This window comes from Anoplopoma fimbria, chromosome 17 (assembly GCF_027596085.1).
Source record: "Anoplopoma fimbria isolate UVic2021 breed Golden Eagle Sablefish chromosome 17, Afim_UVic_2022, whole genome shotgun sequence".
NCBI lineage: Eukaryota > Metazoa > Chordata > Actinopteri > Perciformes > Anoplopomatidae > Anoplopoma > Anoplopoma fimbria.
Window position 1 is genome coordinate 8,312,889 of NC_072465.1, and position 25,658 is coordinate 8,338,546.

Below are 25,658 nucleotides of genomic sequence, written 5' to 3' on the forward strand. Positions count from 1 at the left end.
ATTGGAGAACTACCTTGCTCTCCACTACGCCACAGCCGACCTACTCATTTGCTGAGGGGTTCTGTACAAAGGATCAAATGCATATTTTTCTTCTTGAGAGCTGACACTTCTACGCATGGAATCACTTTGAAATATTGCTTCGATTGATCTACTGTGTGGATGAATCCCTTCACCTCCACGTTACGTTGAACGACTTAACAAACGCCGCTGCTTTTTTTTCTTTTCGGTCCGTACCAGACCATTATGACTCCTGCTTTGGCCACTGCCGTAAACAAACTACACCAGAGTTGGAAATAAAAAGGACTAAATATTGGCTTGCGAAAACACCCGAGTTCACTGATTTACACATCATCTGGATAATCAGTAACAACGGTTCTATTACAGCAATCGACGACTGTCCCCTTATCATATTTCTGGCCTGCATGTGGTGTTCATTCTTTTTGTAATATGATATCAAATGAGTGTCGCTCAGGCTGTGGCATGATTCACCCTTGCATCATGTGATACGTTTTGTAAAGACAAACAAGGCAAACAACACATTGATTTGAAGCTCATCAAGTCAAACAGAGGCATTCCATAAATTCTAGAATTTATCCGTACCAGTGTTCATTTTAAGATGCTTTCCTTATGTTTTTAGAATGTCTGCCTGAGCACCATATAAGGTAAATGTCTGTCACTGTGGTGGTGAGAGTGAGAGAGTGTGAGCGTGTGTTTGTGTGTGTGGGCGGAGTTGCTGTGCGGAGGTTAAGCCCAAGGACTGCCATCAATTGATGTTGACCGACTCTTAGACCCACAAATCCACGGGTCTTTGTTGTTTTAAGAAGCTTTGAAGGCCTCCTTATCCTTACAAATTAAATGTAGACCTTTTGCACAGGTTGCAGGATGTAATCATTCCTTTTGTCAATCTCTCTCTCTCTCTCTCTCTCTCTCTCTCTCTCTTAAGTTAATAGATGTGCAGCCACTTGATCCGCGCGCTGGTTGAAAAACAGGAAATGCACACGAACGAGCCATTGTTAAAAGACTTCACAACATCAAACTTAATCTATACGTTGGCTCAAAGCCGGTGTGCACAGATCCTTCCTGCAGGCCCTCACCGAGACTGACATTTTAAAAAATCTCCCGAGAACTGAGAGCAGACTCCTCTCTTCATCAGGCTTCCTCCAAGAAGCCGCCAACGGAAACCTTTGAAGAGACTCAACCGTGGAAGCAACAAAACGGCATGAATTTTTTATGTAGTAACCGTATTGTGGGTTTTTTTTTTTCTTCTAACGTTCTGCCGCATTTCCCATTGAAGTCTCTCGCTGTGAGCCTCCCAGCCGGAGCAAACTCCTTGTAGACTCACTCCCACGATGTCAGGGGGGGGGGTAATCAGTCTGCCACAAATACGTATTCTCCTCCAGTGATGCTCAGTCAAAGCCTTGTCGAGAAAAGCACTCGCTGTTTACACCCCACCTTTACTAAAATTAGTCATTTGCCGTGTGACCTGCTGGAGGAAAGATGATAAAATCCCTCTCTGGGGTCTGAAATACCACCGCTGTCACCCGGGTTATTTAGGTGACTGACAGCTACGATTGCCCAGCCAGCAAGATGAGCGGGTTGTGCTGACAGAAGCCTGAGTAGCTGTGATGATACTGTATAGTGTGATGAAGCGGGTGTACAGCATCAGCAATTTATGATTGAGCCTGATGTTTTTTTTCCGTAGTAAAATTTGTTTTGGTGTCTTCTTTTTTTTTTTATATATATATGTCACACAGGGGGCTTTAGCAATTGCACTGAAAACTGTAATTTTCAGTCTGCAATTTTTGTCTTTTCCTCAGCTTTTTAACATTTCTTTCTTCACGTGCACAATATGCTCAGGCGCTCACCAAACACTCTCCTCATCTCCGATCTTTTGTGCAATTCACTGAGGAAACAAAGATGGGTTTATTGGTTTTGGTGACAATGCCATTCCATTATCCTCCTTTGATTGCTTGACTTATAAAACAGGAGAATGATTATGATTTAGCCTCACAAAGGGATTTTCAAATGAATAAGAACATTTCTTGATTTGATCATTTCCCAAACAGTAATTTAGAGACTTCATGTTCGAACAAACCCAAATAAAGGTCCCCTTTTAATGCACTGTTTCCCAATTTCGTTCTTTGGACCCACTTTTTTGAAACTACAATTCATCACGACTGAAATTACAACAGGCCTTGTTTATAAAACCTGAGAAAAGCGAAATTGCGTGCAAATGTATAGCCATTGCCGCATCACCTTCTATTATTTTGAATAGATAAAACAGCCATTTTTAATAGATATATACGTATGATAACTCAATCACAACTTCATTTTATACATGTGTTATTGAAAACATATATATGTGTTAAATACTTTGCGCTCTATGCGCTCATGAGTTAAACAAACAGAATGTACACTAGTCTTTAGATTAGCTAGCCCTAGATTCAATGTTATAACAATATGAACAGTCAGGCTCCCTCATGTGGCTCAAAGGTGAACAGCAGATATAGTTGTTAAATAAAAGACAATTGAAGAAATTCCGCAAATCTATTTGGCGACCGTAATAAAATCTCCGATGACCTGCGTGTGGGTCCCGTCTACAGACTGTTTATGAGAAGTGGAATAAGTCATCGTGACGTCACCCATTGGTTGAAGCCTTGAGTTCAGCGATTTTGCCGTCGGCGTCTTTGATTAGGGCCATCTCAAGTAACCATATTTGGACTGCAGGGAAGTGACTCTAGTAGTTGTAGCCACCTGTCAACTACAGTAATCCCGCCCTAAAGCATACTCTGCTTTATGATCTATTTGACTCTAAATGGACCATAATTTACTAAATGAACATCATGCTGTATTGAAGAAGATCTGAAACTTGCAAATGTGACCAGAAACTCATGTTCACAATGTTTACTGAGGTACTAAATCAAGAGAGAAGTAGAGTCATTTTCTCATAGACTTCTATACAATCAGACTTCTTTTTGCAACCAGAGGAGTCGGGCGGCTGTGGCGTAGTGGAGAGCAAGGTAGTTCTCCAATCAGAGGATCGGTGGTTCAATACCCGGCTTCGGCAGTCGATGTGTCCTTGGGCAAGATACTTAACCCCAAGTTGCTCCCGAAGGCTTGCCATCGGTGTGGACTGGATGTTGCATGAATGTTAGTTAGAGTCTGATGGTGGCACCTTGCATGGTAGCCTGTCATCAGTGTGTGAATGGGTGACTGATATGTAATATACTGCTGATTGTAAGTCGCTTTGGATAAAAGCGTCTGCTAAATGACTGTAATGTAATGTAAATGTAATGAGTCGCCCCCTGCTGGTCAGTAGATAGAATGCAAGTTTAAACCACTTGCATTCTTCACTGGAAACTCCACTATACAGGAATGGAAACGCCGTGCTGGATGTGAGAACCAGTCTTTGGTGATAATATGTTGATGAATGCATTCTTCACTCGGAGGTTGCCGCCTGGTCCAGAACCAGTCTTTGGGAATGAATGCTCTAGGGTGCCCCCCCAGTGGAGATAATGTAATGCAGTGCCCTCGTGGAGCGCCTTTAGAATTGAGAGAACATGATGCCATATATAGGCTGCCTTACAGGGCTAGAAAACTTCCTTTGTGCTGGTGCCCTAGCGCATGAAAGTATATCACAATCGTAGCCGCTGTAAGGGTGTGTGAGTGGTGCAGCCGGCGCCAGTTTAAAGAAAAGACTTACTCAACATACTTTAATGCAAAGTTCCTGTCTGTCTGGTTACAATAAAAAACTATATGTATGCGATAATTCCTTACTGGGTCATAAACTAAAGTAAACAGGGGAGATCAGGCTCTCCACTGCCCTCCGCACCTGGTTTACACAAATGTGTGAATTTAACAAGACAACATGTTTGTAGAGGCGTTTGATCTGACTCTGAGCACAATGTCTACACAGGCTGCTCAGGAAAAGCTGCATGTCAGCAGAGCAGCAGCTTCTCTACACTTATACACTTAAAGCGTAAAAATACACTTTCGATCGCATTTTCATACAATAAGAGTTAAACACAAGCTGTTACGCAGCCTGTGTAGACAGCTGCATTGATTAAAATAGAGGTGCATCTGTTTCGTCTGACGTGCGTGTGACAGACGACTGAAAAACATGCTAAAAAGCATCCTGTCTAGACAAACTGGAAGAGAAGCCTGACAAGCAAACACCATAATATGACGTGTTATTAAAAATGAGAACATCAACATATTATCACCTTATAAAGTTGGTAAAGTGAGAAAACAGTTACTTAATATCACATCCAGCACTTATGGAGTACGTTTCCATTCCTGTATAGTGGAGTTTCTGGCCACCTGGTGAATTTAAAGCTGGATTGAAGCTCGACAAACAGTCACACCATAGAGTCCTATGGTGCAGGTATATTCCCCAATAAACTGTGTTTACGTTATTTTATTTACTTTGTGATAGGAGTAACACTTGGGAGGTCCATCTTGTTAAATTACTGAATGGGACTGTTCTGTACAGTCGGCGTGTTTGTATTGTTTCAACCAATGCGATGTATCCTCGGTTCATATGATATCTTATGAAAAGGTATTTCTTATTTTTTTTGTGCTTCTTTGGTGCTTTGGTTTTCCTACAAAAGCAACTTTAGAAAAACATCAACATTGACTTTCTGGTTTCACATGGGGAACGATCAACTGTCTCTTGGTTGAAAGTTCCCTGTTTGAAGGACCCATTCAGCTCCCCTCGCACCTGCCCTGTGTTCTTTTGCGGTCTTTATACTTCCTCATTCATAGGTGGATAACATACAAAATCATTTTTGGGCATATCTACCAATTACGGCTCGTGATTTTTGGTAGGTATAGCTGGGAATGCTGGGTAAGACCAGCCTGTCCACTGTGATAGAGAGCATGTAATGAAGGGAAGATACACTGTGACTGCTGAATGCATCAATCTCACACCTCATCTCTGGGGTTGTCAGTAGATCCTCTGAGATACGTAGGAAAAACTGTCTATGGTAGTCAATTACATGTTACATATCAGAACAGAATGAGATTGCTACATGCCTTCACCAACTCTGCATTGCCACCCTCAACTATTCTACAACAGATAATAGAATTCAAATATGAATACACAAGTGCCTCAGGGAGTAAAGTGTTTCTGCAGTTTATGCAAGCAGGGTTCATATGTCACATAACCGCAGGCCAGAGGGCGAATAATGAGCAGAACAATGCAGCTGTATCTTACAAGCGGCTCCACATAGAAACAAACAGCCATGGTTTAGTGTGGGTGGTTTATTACTTTAAGCAGTTTTTCCTTTGATTAGAATATTTATATAAAGATGCGTCATTGCAACAACACACTTCTCATGATTGACGCAGATAATGTGACATATCTTTAAAATATAGCTTCAGAAAGTAATTTAAATGAAAATTGCTTTTACAAAATAAAAAAAAAGTCTGAATCATCCAAAGACAAATGAAGTGGCTTCTGCTAAAGAATTTGGCACACTTTATTTGCCCTTATAATTGAAATTGCCATCATTTTCAGAGACATTTGGTGCTTTCCACTGAATGGGGCATGGATCCAAACCTGACCAGTACAAACATCACTTGTACTGGAAGCAATCAATCGGAGAGGAAAGGCCTGATGCAACACAGTTGAATATTTGGAGGGCTGAAATTCAAAACCATCAATTATTCATTTGCGGCACTTTAATGAATGTGAAAAGAGTCTCTCTGTCATTCACAGTCTGTACAGCCGCTGAAATGTGACTCTCTTGCTGTGGGCACTTAGCAGGGTTTCCAACAGGGCCCTGCGATTCCTGAGCATGGAGAGGAGGGCCTGAAATAAATGTAACTGCGTGACATATCTGATGCCATTTCAGGAGGATTTTACCCAAAAGAATACACTAAGAGCAATAAAACATATCATCTAGTTATCTGTTATTTTCATCTTACTCTCCAAAGTATGAGTAATATATCAGTATTCCCTTGGAGAAATAATCTCCAAATATAAAGCTTCACATTTGATCAAAAATAACCTGTTGGATACAAGAATGATGACAGAGTGATGCATCATGATTCATATTCTGAAGTTGAGCTAAATCACAATAAAATGGCCTTATTGGATGGTAACCCTCTGCTTTCAGTCACAAGAGCTAGAATATTTAATGTTTTTCACGTGAGACGTTAAAAAAGTAACGTGAATTGTCCTTGATTCATCCCCGTACTTATTTATGAATTGATTAATGTGTTGGTCCGTGCTGCTTTGGGTTTACCGTTGATGAAGTCAGAGTCTCTTGTATATTTTTTCAGGAGGGCCATGACGGCCCGCTGTCCATGTAAACTACTCAGATCTACTTATTCAAAACAAGCCCCGGTTGTTGCTGCCAGCCATGAAATACATTAGTTCCCCAGAGTCTTTTTTTCCCCTACCATTCCCACCAGACACACAGTGTTTACAATTCTATTTTCAGACTCAACTTTGGGTTGAATCTTCATCACATTGTATTCAAGGACAGTGAGGTGATGATTGTTTTTGTAGCTGAGATTGGCTGCATGATTTCTTTGATATTAATTAGCATTCTGACTTCAGTTGAAACAAATGTATGCAGAATGGCAACTCTAACAAAATCTGTCGGGACTCAAAACATGACACTCAATTTTGTTTGCCTATTATCCATTTTGTAGCATCTGTATTTAATGTATTGAGTTGTGTTCTTTTCAGTTGTGGTCTGGTAAGGACGGCTAACAGTCAGTGTTGCTTTTCAAGTGCTAAGCTGAAGATGAAACAAACAAGCAACCAATTCAAAAGTTTACCTTCACTGACCATGTTCGTGTTGTTGTTCATATTCTATAGTTTATTCTTAAAATTATTTTGCTAATTGCCATCCAGATAGTTTTGCGGGTGGTGGTTTAGTCTTGTCATCGCATCTCTCTGTAGTAGCATTGCCAAAAATTGGGTCTCGAACCAGATGTAAGGTTATTAATGTTGTTGATCACTTTCTAAATTAACGTCATGCAAAAGCCTAATTTATTGATATGAAAATGCCATTGATTATTCATCAACCCTCATAATCACAAGCTAAAATGTGTAGCACATGAATTGATAAAGGGAGATAAAACAAAACTTATAGCAGCAAGAGCACAAAAAACATTTAACTGAATCCCAAACAATAAAACCAGTGTCAGGAGCCAAACATTTATTTATTTTGCTCTGAGCATGGCAGTCTTCAGACCCAAAACGAAGCAAGGTAGTTTTTCCACTCCAGGTTAAGTCTTAAGAAGCAAAGCCAAAACTTCCTAACTGCCCCCCTTGTAGCTGAGTTTTAGTTTAGAAAGTGCTTCATTTGATATGCAGCGGAGCACGCATTATAAATATCAATATCAGAGTACATCATGTTCATTACGAGGGCCGGCGTGTAGGATTCAGAGGCGTCTAATGGTGTGGTTGCAGATTGCAACCAACTGAATGCTGCTACGCTTACTTATGTCGTCGTTTTAATCCCCGGACCAGCAGGATAAATGTGTGGGGAAAGTGAAAAGCAGCAAAGCCCTTAACCCAAACGGTGGAGCTGGTCAGTGGTGAGCAGATCCGACTGTGATTGCACTGGGTGTAATGTGTGTAACTATGCAAATGTGACCAGGGCCTTCCGACAAAAGAGGCTGTTGCTTTAGCCAGTGTTTGTTTTTTCCCCTTTATTGGCTTTCGTAGAAACATGGCGGCTCAACATGGAGGACTCTGTGACGAGAACTTGCTTGCCATGTAGATATGAAGGGCTCATTATTAAGTAATGAAAACTCTTAGTTTCAGGTGTTTATACAGTGGTGAAGACATAATAATGAATATTAGATTCCATTTCTGCTAATAAGGTCCCATAAATCCTAGATGAGTTTACATTCGTGCTAACTTGGTAATTGTATGATCAGGTTTTTTGGAGTTAACTGTTCATGTTTGGACGTGCAAACATTTGCTTTTAGAAACCTGTTTAAGCTCTGATCCTGGTTTTGACACCAGTTTATGCAAGCTGGGTTATTGTGAAAGAAACAAGGATAATGTAGCACATAAGCAGTATAACAGGATTCAGATCACTGTCTTCTTGAAGACTCACCTTCTAAACAGAAAAGCAAAAATGTCTTATTTATTCTTCATTATTCTTCTCAGATGCACATGACCTTCTGTGGTCAGATTTGCGATCTGGCAGAGAAAACATACTCATTTTCTCAGTTTCTTAGAAGGCTAGCATTTGTTATATATATTTTTTGTATTCAGTATGCCTCTTCTTGAGAGACATGAGGTTGTGTTAGAAAATGTGGAATGAAAGTTTGGACTGACCGTAGGATGTGGGGCTGAACTTTTCAAAGATGTTGTAGATAGCGACCGCTGACTTTTAATGATTTTCACCTGGAGACAAGACAGAGAGGAAGAAGAGAAAATTGTAACGCAGAGATGAAAAGTGATGAAAGACCTATACATTTTTTCCCCCACATTGTAACAACTAACTAGCCTCTCCTGCCCATCACAGAAATAAATTAGTCGACCACGGTGTCTCATCGACACCGGCAGGTGAGCTCCCATCAAAGATGTGGAAGCTGGTTATTGGTGGCCTAGTTTCATTTTATTAATACAGAATCATAAGGTTTTTATCCACTTCTTGAAAGAAAAAGGTTAGATTCAGGCTCTCTTGTTTATACCCCAAGCAACTTTTAGGTTATACCTCTAGTGTTATGGAAAAGGAAATTTGACAACACCCTGTAAATATCCTATCAGACTTTCACGAAGGAAGAACAGCATACAGTATTCATAAAAATTGGCGCTACAAACACAAGCGTTTTTTATCAGGTGACCGTGTTAACAGCCGAGTGTTTCGTCGTTGCTCGTAGTGACGGCAGCTATTAAGCACATGAAACAGAACATGTAGATGTCCTGGCAGAAACCTTCCATAAATTTTAAATACATGCTCATCTTTCATGGTTAAAGTCACCAGTTAATAGAAGTACAAAGTTAAAATGAAACATCTGTTGCTCTGAAATGGTGGCAATCCTGTCGGAATTCTGTAGAACTTGAGGCAGCTGTTGACCATGCACCAACCAGACATTTTGTAGCCATTTTAATTCAAGTAATAAAGCTTACTAGATCGTCTGGATAAAATGTGTTCACTCATATTTTCGATGGTGTCGGCTATGCGCCAACAGTCGGCCGTGGGTGTACCATTTATTGACCGAAACCCATGGGTCAAATGTTTCCCTTGAGGCTTGATAGCAATTATGAGAGTGAAACGTACACTTAATGTGCGATGAAGCCAAAACTATTTATTAAAAAAAGTTAAAAAATGGGCACTAATTCATGTTGGGTTGTGACCATTTTACTTGACATTTTTTGGTTATCTAAAAAATATGGATTACCGGAGCTTTAATGACCTCATGCTATGTAAAAACATGAATTATAGAACTAAAAAAGACCCGTTGATTAAAAATCATCACAAAACAAGTCAACGCAGTTTCCAAATCTGACAATCCAGAAAAATTCAATGCGACGATGCAAGAATCAACAATTTCAAGGTCTTGCAAAGTTTCCACTCACCCAAAAACAAGCTCCCAGAGGAAGTCGTTTCTAGCTCTATGTTTTCCTCAAGCACAGCTCTTGCATAATACCTGAGACCTGTTACCATTTCTGTGGTGTAAAGATATTCCCCATTTGCTTTTCTCAAGGAAAAGACACATTTCCCCTCTGATGTTTACAGTGCAATATAGTGAATACAGAGTGTTTTTTATTATTATGGCTAATGCAAGCAGAATCTATCAGTCTTTTTGGGATAGCTCCACTGGAGGCTGTCTTGCTGGAAACCAAATTACACTGAATAAATGGCCTCCGGTGCCAGTGCAGACATTCAGGTCATTATGATTAGTTTTTTTGCGTGTCTGGAAGTGCATGTTTGTGATGTCAGACTTTTTTCTCCTAATAAATGTAATCTTGTGGAAGCGCACTTTCCTATTCAGGAAAGTGGGACTAATGTTGGTTCCTACAGTGCGTGTCCTCTTTATGGTTAATCCTCTGTATGGACTGGGCTCATTTGCTGGGAGAGGGGGGTGCAGCTGCTCAGTACGGTAGCCTTCAGTCATGTGAAGGCTGCACCTTTGCAGTCCTCGTTCTTTAGAAGGAGGCAGCCCCTGAAATGGGTCACAGCTGCTGACACAATGGACCCCGGTGAAAAGGCAGGATGCTAAATGAGGAGCTAGGATTCATTATGAAGCCTATAGCGCCCCTGCTTATTGACTCTAATCGGTTTAAAGGTGCACTGTGTCATGCGGCATGCTCCAAAGAAATAGGGGGTAGCATTCACCCCTACAACTGTGTCCATACAATCTAAATAAAATCAACTATTTAAAAAAAAAACGAACTACTTACTCACAGCCGTGCAAATACAAAGCATAATTCAACCAAACTGCTGAAACTCAGAGAGACGGTCAAAATAACACTGCTATCTTAGCCTGTAGTTAGTCCATTTTTGTGTCTGGACAACAGCTTGTTTTGATAGTTTGTTTAGTGGCTTGGGTCAAGGATGGAAGAGACAAGGGAACGAGTCATGTCTTTGTTTCCTTCTTCCTGACAGCGGGGGAGCTGCTTCACTGTAATGGGAGCATGCGGAGGCTCCGGGAAAAACGGAGCTTCAGTTTGCGGACAGGACGGTTTCAGTTTGAAAGAAACCTTGAAACTCCTGGTTTCACAGTCTCCTGGCAGAAAAGAGGACGAAGGTTTAGGGTGAGGGGTCGATTTCTCGTTTTCTGACACTTTGGATTTAATCCAATAAACTAACCATTGAAACGTACACAGACCCTTTGCCGTCAACGTGATTGATGAAGCCTCAGGGCAGATCTACCTCTTGGTCCTCTCACGTTATACTGGGCCTTACTCACTATCGCCTCTCGTGGTTCAAGTAATATAACACGACAGGATCAGGTAATCTGTGTTGAGGAGTAGCATCACTGAATTGCTTTAATTTCATTTCCCACAAGCTTTTTTAGTAGCATAGCCACTTTCTGAATCACGTTGTGTTTTCAGTTGTGAGCTATTTTAGCATCAGTTTGTTGGGATGTATTTATTTTTTTGTTGCTTACATGGACTGCATAGATTAAAAGAAGTGGAATATTCTCTGTGCCCTCATCCATTGGTATTTGGACTCCAGTTTTGAAGCCTCCAGTTCGCCATCTTGGTTTGTGGCCGTCACCATCATTTTTTGCAACCAGTAATGACGCGAGAGGGTGGAGCTAAGTAGAACTGCATGCTCGTACAGAGACATTTGTAGGTGACCGAAATGTTTCTATTAACTTCCATGAACTGAAGACAAACTGTGAAAGGGCTAAAGTTGTAAGAGGGAAACAAGAAAACTCCCAGACCGGACAACGCCGTGGTCACGACTTGTCAATCCCAAGGTAGCCACGCCCTGTAGTGATTGTTTGATCTCTTAATGCTGACTGAATGAGCCCATGCTCAAATAGTGTATTTGGTTTAAGGGTGAATTGTTGGTTTGACAGCACTGTCGCCAGCCAGTAAAACCATCATTTAAATGGAATATAAACATGAAACCTGTCCTGCAGAGAACCAAACACTAATCCATTTATCTACAACCTGTGTACCTGAAGATAATGTGTGCATATCTAAATATTTGCATCTAAACCTAAATCTGCATTTTCATCAGTGAGAGCATTATTTGTTAACGTCCATCATATTTATGTTGAAGGAGCAGCTTAAAACCAGATTTTACCCTTCCTGCTGCAGACTTACTGAACTCTGACCGTCTTTAGATTATTACTACATGACTCTCAATACTTCCTTTCTTTCCATGTCTCTCTCTCTCTCTCTCTCTCTCTCTCTTAGTGTCTAGGCTGTGGAGGAAAGAGCGAGATTCCACTTACTCTGTGAGTACTCAATCAGCGGGAAACATGCTTGTCTGCTGGGCTCCATGATTTATTCCATGCAATAAATGAGTGTGATCATAGCTATTTCTCCAGGTAGAGGAGCTGTGCAGCATATACAGTAATCTCCCCTTTTCTTGAAATGTGTGTGGGTGTGGTCAGCTATATGTGTGTGTGTTTGCGTGGGTTTTGTACCACAATTATTTGCGAATTGATGACATAATTTGTGATATAGGCTGTATATTAGACTTTAAGTTAAAATATGTCATTAGACAGATGTAAACTAGACCAATGCTATGGAACCCCAAAGTGTTCAATAAATAAATAAAACAAAATATTATGAAATACAAAACTACAATGGCCACACATTTTTTTTTATGAATAATGGCGCTTGGGAAGGGGGTTATTATTCCTAGAAAAGAATCTGAATTTCCAAGATTAGAGTTGTTTTCCCTTCACACTGTGACACAGTGACAGTTAGGGCACTGTCCCTTAAAAGAGTCAGAGTGTAACCATGGTAACGCAGTGTTTTTTAGTCTTAGCTGTGCTGAAAACAAAGACACTTTTTCAAAAAAAAAAATGAAATGGACAATTTACAGCGACACATATAAGTATGCAAATAATACAACTCAGAAGCTGCTCAGGTTCTTTGTATCTTCTTACTTTGAGCATTCATAAGTATTCATTTCCACACCCAAACTACATGGATTATTGTGTTTGATGAGCCTCTATTGGATTGACAGGACATATAGCTTTCAATATTCTCCTCCAACTCTTAGTCAATGAGTAATAATATGCACTTGCACGATGACTGACAGTTTGCTTCCCCAGCTGCAGCGCCGCTCACATTCCCTTGTGACTGCCTGGATTTAAGATCTGAGATGGAGAGTCTTGCTGGATATTTACACAGGCTAGCACTTCCTATGATGATACTGGAGCCCTATACAGATAAGACATGTTTCAATGTGAGCGTCGGTTTATTGAACAATTACTGCAACACGGGAGGCTCTATGTTTTCCTGCTGTTTGGGGGCTCAGAGCTGTGATGACCGGCAATGGGTCGATGTGTTTATGGGTCCCTGTTTGATGCTGATTGGTATGCCCCCCTCCGAAAAAAAAGGGAAATAACAAAAGCCTTAATTACCTCTCACAAGGCCGGTGAAGTTAATTTCTGTAGTCACGTGGTCAGCCAATTACTCAGAATGTAATGAAGTGGAACACGGCTCACCAGAGTTCACAGGACACCCTTTTATTCTTAGCCCAGTTTGGCTTTTCCAGAGCGGGGAAGCTCATCATCACTGAACATTAAACCGGGCAATACTTCACTCTGGATACATGCATTTATCCGTGTCAATATCCATTCCCCGCTCTAATAATTTTCTCCACAGCTATCTCAATATCACGGGCGAGTGAGAGAGGCGGGGGAAGCACATTATCTGTGGCGGTGGGTGTTACAGTATTAGGGATTATCCCTGACAGATAGTTTCCTCGCAGGCACCATTAGCTTGGCCTCATCCCATTTGGTATTTCAAAACACCTGCGACCACCGTCCGCCTGGCACACGAATTATTACCATTGTATTTATTTTTTTTCTAGGGTACATAAATTAATCATGGGGATCACAAGCAACTACTTTAAATTTCTGGACTGTGACCAAGAAACACATCCTCCCTAAAGGATGCCGCGGGCCTATGCATCATTAAAACAGAGTTGTGCTATCTGATGGAGGAATGCCGCCAGCTCCCTCGCTCATACGCCTTACGGGATTGTGGCCTCTGCATTTTCTACACGATATGCATAATAGCTACTGTCTATGGCTGAATGCAATCAGGGTGCTCGTGTCTGACTTTGAATGCCAAACGAGTGTGTTTGCGCGAAGACGAAATAAAGTTGATCAGCTCGAAAGTGAGAGTGGACAGCTGACTACGACGAACATAGATTAACATTGATCACTGGGTTGAGCACGTCGGCTAATGAGTCAAGGCTGCTGGGGGCTTGTTAGACAACCTCTGCAGTGGGCTGTAATGGTTCCCCTATCCTCTCAATCCACTAAATACCAATGGCTGTAATTCCTCATCCAGCGTCCTCGTATCGGCAAATGATCCGTCTTGGATTCACTTGCATGAATGAATTATGTGGGTATTAATGTAGACATTACCTCGAAGTTATACGTCAAATAGTGCGATTAAGATCCGCCCCATGCTTTATGGATGAGTAAACTCCTCAATACAAGCTTCTAAATCATTTGAATTCAGGCTCGAAAATGGCCGAGACAATTATCAGCTCAGTCTCTCTCATACGTATCAGATGATAAAGTAGCTGATTGTGGCTGTCGGTTCAAACCATGAATCCACTTTAAAGATGCAGGTTTTGTAGTGTTTTCATCTCTGGGTCTAATTTGACTCGTTCAGAGTTCTACCGCTCACACAGCGCTTGGCGAGCGAGTCTGAATTTTAAAACATATTGATTTGGAATTACTTACAGGTGCCGGCCTATAACAGCATCGATTGCAGATAGGCGTTTTGACAAAATGTCTGGAAAACATTTCACATCGATTTCAAAAGTGTCTTAGAGCCCGAAATAAAAAGAAACTCTTGCATTTTAACTGTGTCATTGCCATACGCATCTTTGTGTGATTCACTTCACGCCTTTTCATCCAGCGTCTAAATCAACAAACAGCTTTAGCTCTGACTCTAAAGAACTGTGTGAAACCGGAGCAGTTTATTGAAAGAGCATTGCATCGCTCACGGTCCAGAGGAGGTCGAAAGAATGAGTCTCCTTCTTGTTGTTACAAGGATACATTTTCTTCATTGGGTTTTCTCCAGAACGGGCCGATATATCAACACAGTGAATCTCATAAGGAAAGCCATCAACCAAATCTCATGTTATTGATCTATCCGTCCATATTTGATTGAGACTTATGACAAGACTGTGGGCAGAATGACAAACAGAAAGGCAGAAGCTTGGAAAAAGAAAAAAATGGAAACCAAATCAATAATGATGACTGACAAGATGAGGCTTGAATGATCAGCATTGTGCCCCTTTAGAATAAATGATTAATCTACTTTGCTCCCTATACGGCTAATGCTTCTTCTCCATTCTTCCCTTCATGAGTAGTGATTCTTCCTGTTTTGTTGCATCCATCTGTTGACAACACTTAACGAAAGGCACCGAGACAGAAAAGGGCAAAGAAATGCTGTAGAAGAGACATTTTTTTATTTTTGTAAGCAGTGTTTGTTCTTCTTTCTAGACCTCGTAAAAGTTTGCGCATATAACAACTAGTTCTATTTTTTGATGTGGGGGCATTCAGGGGTTTCGCATCAAAAAAATTGGGTCATAATAATTTTCACTTTTTAATAATAAGACAAATTTAGTGGCATTTCATTTTCTTTCATTCATTTACATTTTTTAACAATTAATATACAGAACAAGCACATAGATTATGCATTTATAAGGTTATGGAGAGAAAAGATGAGCAGTGACACTGACCGTACCGTCAACACCATACAAAGCAGATAAGCACTTCAAACCAGGCAGACACATCCAGGTCTGAAAAGTGAAGCAGATGCTGAAGAAACTTAAACTTGCATTCTTTCTAATGGCCAGCAGGGGGCGACTCCTGTTGCAGAAAAAGAAGTACGATTGTATAGAAGTCTATGAGAAAATGACTCCTAACTTGATTTATTACCTCAGTAAACATTGTAAACATGAGTTTATGGTCTCAGTCTCTATTTTCAAGTCTTCTTCAATACAGCAAAATGTTTATTTAATAAATTATGGTCTATTTAGAGTAAAATAGACCATAAAGGAGGGTATGCTTTAGGGCGGGGCTTCATTGTGGTTGACAGGTCGCTACCACGGTGTTGTCAGGTTTGGGAGTTGTCCGTATTTTTGTCATAGAACTTTAACCCCTTTCACTGTTTGTTTTAATTTCATGAAAGATAACTGTTATATTTTTGGTCGCCTAAAAAATATCTTATTCAGCGTTTGGTTGTAGCTCCACCCTCTTTTGTTACTTCTGGATGCAAAAAAAACGAAGATGGTGATGACCAAAATCCAAGATGGCGAAGGCCAAAATGCCAACCTCGAACTTCGAAAGCTTGAAAACAGGCAATTCAATGAGAAATGTCAAGTGTCAATCCGTGTGCCAAGATAATTTAGTTCGTAAGTAGTAGAGCAAATTTCAAAGAAAGATGAGCCTTTTAATGACAATATTATTTATGGTGCTCAATTAATTTGCTTACTTGAAGGAACACTAGCACTCGTTTGAAGTCATGTTACGGCCCCCTGATGAAATCCTAAACTCACTCTCCTCAGAGCTGATCATTTTCTCTAGGTTCAACTATCGATTATAAAAGCTGTCAACGATGGGCTCAGAAGTAATATCCAACACACTGATGTGTCGAAATGTAGACTGCAACCGAAACAGCACGAACCGCACTGTCTTAGCTATGATTGCATTCGACAAGGTTGGTCAAATGATCAAATCTTTCATTCTGTAGTTTGGAATCAATGGCAATGGTTCCTGGCATCGTGATCCATGGAAGATGAGCTTTTCTGTTAACATGTTTCTAAGTGGGATGAATGATTTGCGTACAGAGGGATACTTTGTTTCTCTTCTTCAGTTCAGTCTGTCTACATTCATTAGCATTCCCTGTGATATATACTGTACATTCATACATCACACATTTAGCTCGAGTAAATATGTTGAACTAACAGTTATTAGAAAGCTAAGCATTACCGTTGGCAGGCAGCTCTGCTCATCTGTTGCTGCAAGCTACTTTTTCCTTTTTTTTTTAATGCTTGATTTGCCACGATGAGATAGTGTAGCAGCGGTATGTATAAACTAAATATCAGCTCCTCGGTATCAGCTGCTAGCTGGCCCTTGGGCACGGGATTTTGGCTCTGCTTATTTGGTTGAATGAATTATTAATGGCTCGCCGATTTTCCACAAGTTCCAGCATGTTTTCTTTATATTTCTCAAGAAGGCTTGTTGTAAACGGCACCTCCTCACGCTCATGTGCCTTCCTTTTTTTTCTTCCAGAGCCAAACGGAGCAGCGTCTGCCCAGGAAATACTCTCCGCTCTCCTCCAGACTGGATGGGAAGAAGGAGAATCTTTGACCTTGGAAAATGAAGATGCTGTTGCCATGGGAACTGTTAATCCTTCTGTCACTCAAAGAGTGCCTGGCTGGTGAGACGCCAAGGAGAGTCGCCTTTATACGACACACACCTGATATACATACTACATCTCCCTACAGGGAGGCTTTGCTTTGTTCTCATGCACCTTCAGTTCATTTGAAAGAGAGCGATAGTCTCAGGAGGCATTTAGCTTGTGTAGATGGGGAAAAATCTAGTAACATTTTTTATAAAAATGTGCAAAAAATGGCAACATCTGCAGATTTCACTTACATTTTAAAGAGCTTAGCGAAGCATTTCAGGGCAAATAAGAACCACAGAGACAGAGGTCTGAATTTAGTGGTGCTGTTGTCTATGGAGGGATGAAGTTGTCACAGGATTAAGTGAATCTGCCTTGTGCAATTCTAAAGATTAACTGTGATAGTTACATTTGTATCTTAATACTTAACTGCAGCCAGAGTTGAACATGTTCTCTTCAGATCCCCTCTGATAAACGTGACTCGCTGTCGGATTTACATTTGGAGAGAGACCGTTTGAGAGCTCACACTCTGTTTTTATTTTATTTTTAACGCCTCCCTGTTTTATTATGCAATTTCCCTGCTTTATGTCCAAGTGCTGCCACTTACGTGAAATGTGGTAAGCACTATAAAAAATAAATCCAACACAGGCTCTTTTCTCACAGCTAATGTGTTACGTGCGCAGTTCTCAGCAACATAGATTCCACTGTGAGCTGAGGCACGCCGCTCCATTGAGAGATAAGCAGAGCAACGTTAGCTTTCAGCTGCTTAATACCTGTGTGAGCTACAGCTGAGGAGTTCAAATCTCTCTGAGAGCTCTCACTTAACATCTGGATACGGTAACTCAGTCAGCCTAGATGACCTAGTGGGAATCAATGTTGATATATGACGGATACACTGTATGTTGATCTTAAGCCAACTGTTTGCAAGTCATCAGAAAAATACATTTAAATGTATACAGCTCACGGAATGGGTTCTGTTGTTTTGTTATTTATACTACCATTTCCATTGATTTAGCATCTCATCTATAGTCAGCAGTTTCACTGCGGTATATCTATGCAGCCTGCAAACACAAGAGAGAAGAATGAAGGGTTATGCAAATGGCAGCATGTGCTGTACTACATACATACCCGGCAGTGAGCTGAAATTTGCATGCACTCCCATGAAAACCAATTAAGTGTTCATTTGTATGTGTGTGTGTTTACGTGCATGCTAGCGGTCAGTCCAGTCGGTGTGTTTACAGGGCAGGCCTGTTCTTGAGCATACACACAGAACCACCCGATCATTTCCCTGGTGAAATAGCCCGGCTATTTAAGGCTCATTAATTTGTTTAATTTAAAGGACAACCAGGGTAAAAAAAAATTAAAAATGAAACGCTTCCCTCAGAGGCCGGGGGAAACGGGGGCCCTTACCTGAAGCAAAGACTCCCACTCTCATTAGGATGATGATGGCGATGATGATACGGGAGGGAGCTCTTTTGTCCTAGTCAAGGTTAGAGACAAAAAGAAGTGCGCTGAAAGACAAATTAACCAATTTTTGCAAAAGGAGCGCCAGCGTGCGGCTCGTCTTATGACACAGATGAAAGTGTGTGGGGGGATGGGGGGGAAATGCTAGATTTCAGTAATTAGTGCAACATCGGTAAATTACTCCTGTGTATTGATTGCTTGGCTGAAACTAACTAAGACAACAAGCTCGACTGAGCAGACACACATGTACAAACATCATGCATATAGTCAACAGCTTCGCAGGCTCTCTAATGATCAGATTACATCCTGAATAAGGCAGCACTCTGATATTGCAACTCCCATGTAAACACCTTAACCAAGTTATCCTACTAGCATAAAGCTTATAATGGAATAAAGTGTAACTGAATTAGCCAGCTGGGTTACTTGACAATGTTTCTAATTACTCTTGGCATGTAATAATAGCTTTAGCTTTCTGTCTGTGTTTTGCTTCTGTGCATGTACATTAAAGCTCCCAAAGTGAACCAGCTGCAAAGTGTGAGTTTGAATAAAGTTTCAGTAAATCACCTTTTAGTAACAATTAAATCAGCAATAGAGCTTGTGTTAACGTGAACTGTCTATTGATAATTTGCTAAACCCCTCCTTAGCCTAGCAACCATACATTGGTAAAGCAGGCCTTTCAAGCTTTGGATTGCTCCAGATGCTGAAGTGGCGGTCTAGCACAGCCAGAACTGTCTCTACAGCGCTGTGTCAGCACTAAAGAAAGGTCTGGCTCCACACTTTATCATTCTGGTAAAGCAGGAAATTCCTTTAAACCAATCACAATCGTCTTGGGCGGCGCTAAGGACAGAATGCAGCCACAGTGGCCTTGCAAAATAGAGTGCTGCAGGAGTGAATCCTATAATCAAGAAATTAGTTGGCTTTTCTGAACTTCTGGTTCCCTTGTTTCAAATTTGATGGCTTTTTGGTCAGATGCCGCAAATAAGGTCTGTGGTTAACAGTAGCTTAATAGATTTTAAGTCCTTGTTCTACAACATATAATATGTCTAGAAGTATCCCTCTCGTGAATTTTGAAGTTTTTACGTGTCTTAAAAAAGAGGGTTGCCAACAAGTGGCTAAATGAGACTAATTAACGCCATCACGGTATTCTTCACTTTCATCTATATGTCCGTCCAAAACTAAAAACACAAGAGCAGAAGTGTCAAGAGTGATTTAAAAAGTGTGTTTATCTGCTCTAACGTTGATGGTTAGCATTTCTGGCTAGCTAGTTTAGTAACTAGAGTAAAACCTAACTAAGCATTACCTCAAAGGCCAAGACTGACTGCTAGTTCGATGAAGGAAAACGATTAATAAGCTAGCTAGCTACAGCTAATAGTCTACTAGTTAGAATGCTAAACAGCTAAAAAGCTATTTATTTGACGACAGCAACACAAATACTAAAAGTTTTGAATATTAAATCTGCTACTGTTATCTTTGTTCATTTAAAATGTATTGTGTGAGAATGGTACATAGCAATTCTAATTAATGGGGTTCAAATTTAATAATTGAGTCAAAGTTGCTGCACTTCCATGTTAACACAGCTTTAAATAAAACAAAACCCATTAATTAGAGTATTAACACTGATAAAAAAAAATTCTGTGAACAAGCCTCCTGACTGTGGACGAAAGAAACTTCGTAGGCTGCGCAGAGTATGCCAGTTAGCCAGTATAGCACAGGCTTATCTTTTGTTAATTGCTCTCTCATCGCAGTGCATTATCTGCCTCGTGACATGTGCACAAGAGGGTTTATTATACGCAGAAGAGCCGTGTTGGCAGCTAATTATATGGGTGTAGAGTTTAAAGACAGTTTTTTGAGCACCGAGTGATTTATTTTTGCATTAATTCAGTGTCACATGCTGAGCACTGTTGTACTGCTAATGTGCTTTTTTTTCTTTACACACAGAGAATACGCGCCATGGTCCTGTCTTCACCCAGGAGCCTAGTGACAGTATTTTCCCCCTGAGCACGGATGATAAGCAGGTGTTTATTAATTGCAAAGCAAAGGGAAACCCACCTCCGCATTATAGGTAAGTGGTTTTTACTGCCCTTTGACTGTCTATTACGAGAAACTACAGTGTTTATAATACCAGGCTGTTATTGTGTTACTGTACAGTTTTTTTCCCCCCCAAAGATGAAATGGTATCACACCATTAGCTAACCTATTTTGTTATTTCTCTACAGGTGGAAAATGGATGGAAGGGAAATAAACACGCAGTCAGATCCTAACTACAGCCTTGTGGAGGGGAACCTGTTGATCAATAACCCCCATGTCATCGATCATGGAGGAGTGTATCAGTGCATCGCCACCAACACTTTTGGTACCGTTGTCAGCAGGGAGGCAAAAGTCCAGTTTGCATGTGAGTAGAGTCTTGTGCTAGTTTTCGTATTTACTGTACATACTGTTACCGACATGAAACTATGTAATTATGCACGACTTAATTCAATAACAATGTTAAAGGTGCACTATTATGGATTCACTGGAGCAAAAAGCTATTTGCTCCATAAAGATAGAGGAGAGTAAAGTCTTCCTCAGCAGAGAATGAATTCGCTCTCCCTCTGTCGGTGTTGTTAACTGAGTTTCTCCTTCCTTTGTTGACATAGCTAGGCAGGCCGTGTGTGTTTTTAGTGCATGTGAGTGAATGCCCTACAGCTGATAACATCATCCCGACCGATGCTATCGCTGAGGATGTGTAGCACCCAGCCTCCGGTACCCCCCTCAATATTTCATCACAGGATACCCTAACTGTGTATTTTGCAGAACATTGCACAATAACATGCTAACCATGTATTCCTAATGAGCAAAAATAGTAGTATTAGCATGATAAGATCCTAGACATTAACCTCATTTCACTTCTAGCTGGGTTATAGATGTATAGTTTGGGCTTTTTATTGTAGACTCTACAATTGTGTGTGGGGGGGTGGGGGGTCTGTGTTTAAAGGGCAGGAAAGAACATTTGAAGATTTGATTGGCAGTTGTTGTCACATGTCATAATTGTCATGGTGATGCCGCCCTCGTATCACAGAGCACCATCTCGGATTGAATGTCGATCGCCCATTTGTGAGATGACGGTGTTACCTCATCGTGCTAGTCTGAAGGAATGAGGATCGTTACGTCTTGATTTTGGTTGGATTTCTTATCAGTCAAGTTCTGATTTGACCACTGCTGATATTTGCTTGATCCCTCCTGGGACTCGGCTGGTATTTATAAGACATTGGGATTGATATGTTTTACCCGCTGTTTATCTCTCAAAACCGCACGGCAGCATTTCATAAAAGGTGAAAGTAATCTCTCAAGCTCGATTGGTGAGAGCACTTTGGATCAGACAGGGAAGTATTCTGCGGAATGAAATGCCCTTTACCTCGAACCTCACCTTTTTGTAAAGTCATTCCAGCTGTCAAACACTAAAAAAGTTGTCTTTTTTCTTCATCTTCCTTTTCATATTTAACAGTTCTGCAGAACTTCAGCAGGAAGTCAAGGAACACGGTGTCGGTGAGAGAGGGTCAAGCCGTGGTTCTGCTCTGCGGCCCTCCACCCCATTACGGAGGTACAGCGCTAACTCTTCTGCATTGTCTGCCGAGTTCTCACACTCATGCTTGCCTCAGCAGTCTTTATTGTTCCTCACTTGGCGGCTTATTATCTCCCTGTAACACTGGCGTGTCTCTTTTTTTTTTTTTTTTTTTGCTATACCTTCCCACCTCCTCTTTTTGCTGTTTTACCTCTCCAACTCTTGACACACTGTTTTCCACTCACCTCTCCTTATCTGTCAGACGGGGAACTTTTTTTTTTATGTTCAGCCACAGCTCTACCTGCCCGGACCCATGCCTTCACATCTATAGTTCATAGCTTCGCACTTCTTAACCTTGAGCTCACTTTTTCTCGCCCATATGATCTGTGACCATGCTGTCATCTATAAAGTCTCCAGCGCTCCACTTCACCAACTGTCTTCTTTTTTTTTTTTTTTTTTTGCTCCTCATATGTGGGCAGGTTATCTGCGGGTAATAAAGTCCACCGGTGGCTGCTGCGACCAGGGAAGCGTTTATCCTCGTGGCACAGCTGCGAGTCGGCTCGCGTGTCTGTGCGCTGCTGATTAGCAGACCCTCAAAGTGGTCCGCACTCCTGCAGCCATCCGGTGCCCACCAGCACAATTTCACGCCAGCGTAGCAGCCTTTTCTCTGCTCTCTGTTGCCAGCTGAATCCTATGGCCATGCGGGAATCCACACTTTAACAATTTGCCCTCCAGCGTCCCCTCCCCTCCCCCTTTGCAAAGCCTCCATATCTTCATTTTGCCTCTTAAACACAGCATTGTCACACATTTGATAGGATTTGCAATACCCGATAATGCCAGCTTGAGGTGTTCTAAAATTGAAAAATTGTGGGGGTTTTTTTGCTGCCACATTATGTCAAAAGCTTCTTTAATGCTTGTTGATTGCGTCACTCGAGGAGCGCGGTGATGCATCTTGGTAAAAGAAGTGATCATTGCGAAGCGTTTTTGAGCAATCAATAGGTAAGTGGTGAGAGTTAAACTCTGTCAGTGGACATGAGATTATGTGCCTGCTAGTCCTCTGTTGCTGTGAGACCGCAAGCTCTTAAACAGACTCAGTGTGTGATAGTTCCTAATCATGAAAGGTCTGTCAGTTTCTGCCCTGACTTTCCCCCGTAATGATTTTAATTCACTGTTTTCCCTCAAGGATGCGAGTGGGACTTTTTACCGTCTGCCCAGTCAAAAGGGCTGACTGCAGAATGTCATGTGTCTGAAACAGGAGGGCTGCACTAATAGCCAAGTTCACCCCTCCTCCCTTCTCTCTCTGTTGCTGTGTGTGTGTGTGTGTGTGTGTGTGTGTGTGTGTGTGTGTGTGTGTGTGTGTGTGTGTGTGTGTGTGTGTGTGTGTGTGTGTGTGTGTGTGTGTGTGTGTTGTGTGTTTTACACTGCTACATTGACATTCTCATCAGTCCTTTACATTCTTTATTTTGTCATGAATCCTCCTCTCTAATCTGTGTGACAAGTGCTGGAGATGGACAAAATAGATACTGCCTGCAAAATCTATAATACAGAGTACATTAAAGTAATAAAGCACTCGTGTGACCTTGTGACCTTGCCAATTCCATCTTTGCTTGATTTTACTGTGATACCATACCACACCAGAAGATAAAGCAGGAGTTATTCCATGTTTTTTCTTATCATTGATAAATCATATTCAAAGACCAAAGCAGATACTGTCAAACTATTCAGACCGAAAACCAACCTGTGGTTTATAAACAACTAAAAAACAAAGCACAAGGGTCTGATCTGCATTATTTCACACAGTCAGGCTGAACTCAACCTTAGTCCATTTCTTAGTACTTTTCTACTTCTAGACTCTGTCCCACGCCAATTCATTCCTACTTCCTGTCTTCAAAAGTGGGGGGCCTTACCTTTAAATATATCCTTTAAAGAAAAAAAATAACAGCTGAACATTCCTAGCATATTCTATCATACACAAATAGCTGAAGTAAAAAGTAACCATTACTCTCTCTGTGCGCATTTAAATGCAAGCTTTTATCTTTACTTTCTATGTATCATTACTGTAACCATTTCTAAGAGTTTGGGAAGAACCAGAGGACTTTTCAACTGCTCCAACGGTAGTAGTCCTAATGTCATTTTGGGAACGTCACAGGAAAGTGTATCTGTTTTTTTAATCACCTTTTGTCTTTTTCAGAGATCAAATATTCATGGGTTTTCAACGGGCAGCAGAGCTTCCTGCAACAGGATGCCCGCCGTTTTATCTCTCAGAAGACAGGCAACTTGTACATAGCCAAAGTCGTAGCCTCGGACGCGGGGAACTACACATGTGTGGTGAGAAACATGATGACCAACTCCACAGTGTTCAGCTCTCCAACCCCCGTGGTGGTGCGGAGAGACGGTAAGCACCCTCAGTTCGCCTCTGTTGCCTCCTGGTTATCTTGCGCACTGAACTGACACTCACTGTTTGAGACGGGGGGGTGGGGAAGCCGGGGAGATAAATCGCTTGTCTTGAGCGTGACACTGTTTTTGCTTTTGTTCACGAGCAAGTTTTTTTCCCACCATCCCCGAAGCCTCTGAACTGTACAGGGGTTGTGTATTCCGTCTATCTGCATGATGGCACATATTTACATAACCAGAAATATAGTCTGCGCTGACAAAAATGCATGCAGGCAAGCACACACACAGCAAGGGGCTTGCCACACGTACTAAACCCCCATCAGGACCGTTTATGTGTACCACTTCAGATTTGAGCTGAGGCAAGATATGTAATCCAAACTCATCCATCCGCTAAGCCCAAACGCTGGTGTGTATGGCGCCGACACAAGCGCTTCACTCCCCTGCCAGTGTCACCATCGCCACGGCTCTTACATCCAATATGAATTACAGGGAACTGCATGTCCATGTTTTTTGTGTTTGGACTGATGTGATTCGCTTTTATCCTTCACGCAGCAGTGATGGGTGAATACGAGCCAAAGATCGAGGTTCAGTTTCCCGACACCCTCCGAGTCTCTAAAGGATCGTCGGTGAAGCTGGAATGCTTCGCCTTGGGAAAGTAAGTGTTGGAAGCACAAACACGCTCACATTGCATTGTCAAACTTATGAAGTAGCCAGACATCCTCTGCTACATAAAACACAGGCCGCAGTCCTTCTGGTCAGTGTGAGTGGGAGCATGTGGCCAGCGTGACCTTTCTGTGTGTGTGTGTGTGTGTGTGTGTGTGTGTGTGTGTGTGTGTGTGTGTGTGTGTGTGTGTGTGTGTGTGTGACCTCTGCAGCCCGGTGCCTTCCATCTCATGGAGAAGAGCTGATGGAAACCCACTCCCTGGCAAGATTAAAATCAACCACTCCAGCGGGGTTCTGGAAATTCCATACTTTCGCCCGGAGGATGCCGGTGTGTACGAGTGTGTGGCCGCAAACAGCAGAGGACGAAATGTCGCCAGAGGGCAACTCGTATTCCACAGTAAGAGACTTTTATACTTGTTTCAAGGAGATGACTCTTTTTTTTATCTTCGTACTGAACATTTCTTTTAACCAGTGGCTTGAGGTAGAAAATGAGATTACTCATCGTCAGTATAGGTCTACCACCTCCATAGAATTAAAAAAGAATCTGGCTGTCAA

At 41.5% G+C, this 25,658-nt stretch overlaps 1 protein-coding gene across 1 annotated transcript in view; it reads left to right on the forward strand.

The window, feature by feature from the left end:
* Positions 1–17,016: 17,016 nt before the first annotated feature.
* Positions 17,017–25,658, forward strand: part of LOC129105510 (contactin-4) — a 41,258-nt gene continuing 32,616 nt past the window's right edge. The window contains 7 exon segments of the mRNA XM_054616576.1: positions 17,017–17,077; positions 20,444–20,567; positions 20,722–20,897; positions 21,990–22,085; positions 24,238–24,441; positions 24,993–25,095; positions 25,316–25,500. Coding sequence (XP_054472551.1) covers positions 17,017–17,077; positions 20,444–20,567; positions 20,722–20,897; positions 21,990–22,085; positions 24,238–24,441; positions 24,993–25,095; positions 25,316–25,500 — 949 coding nt within the window.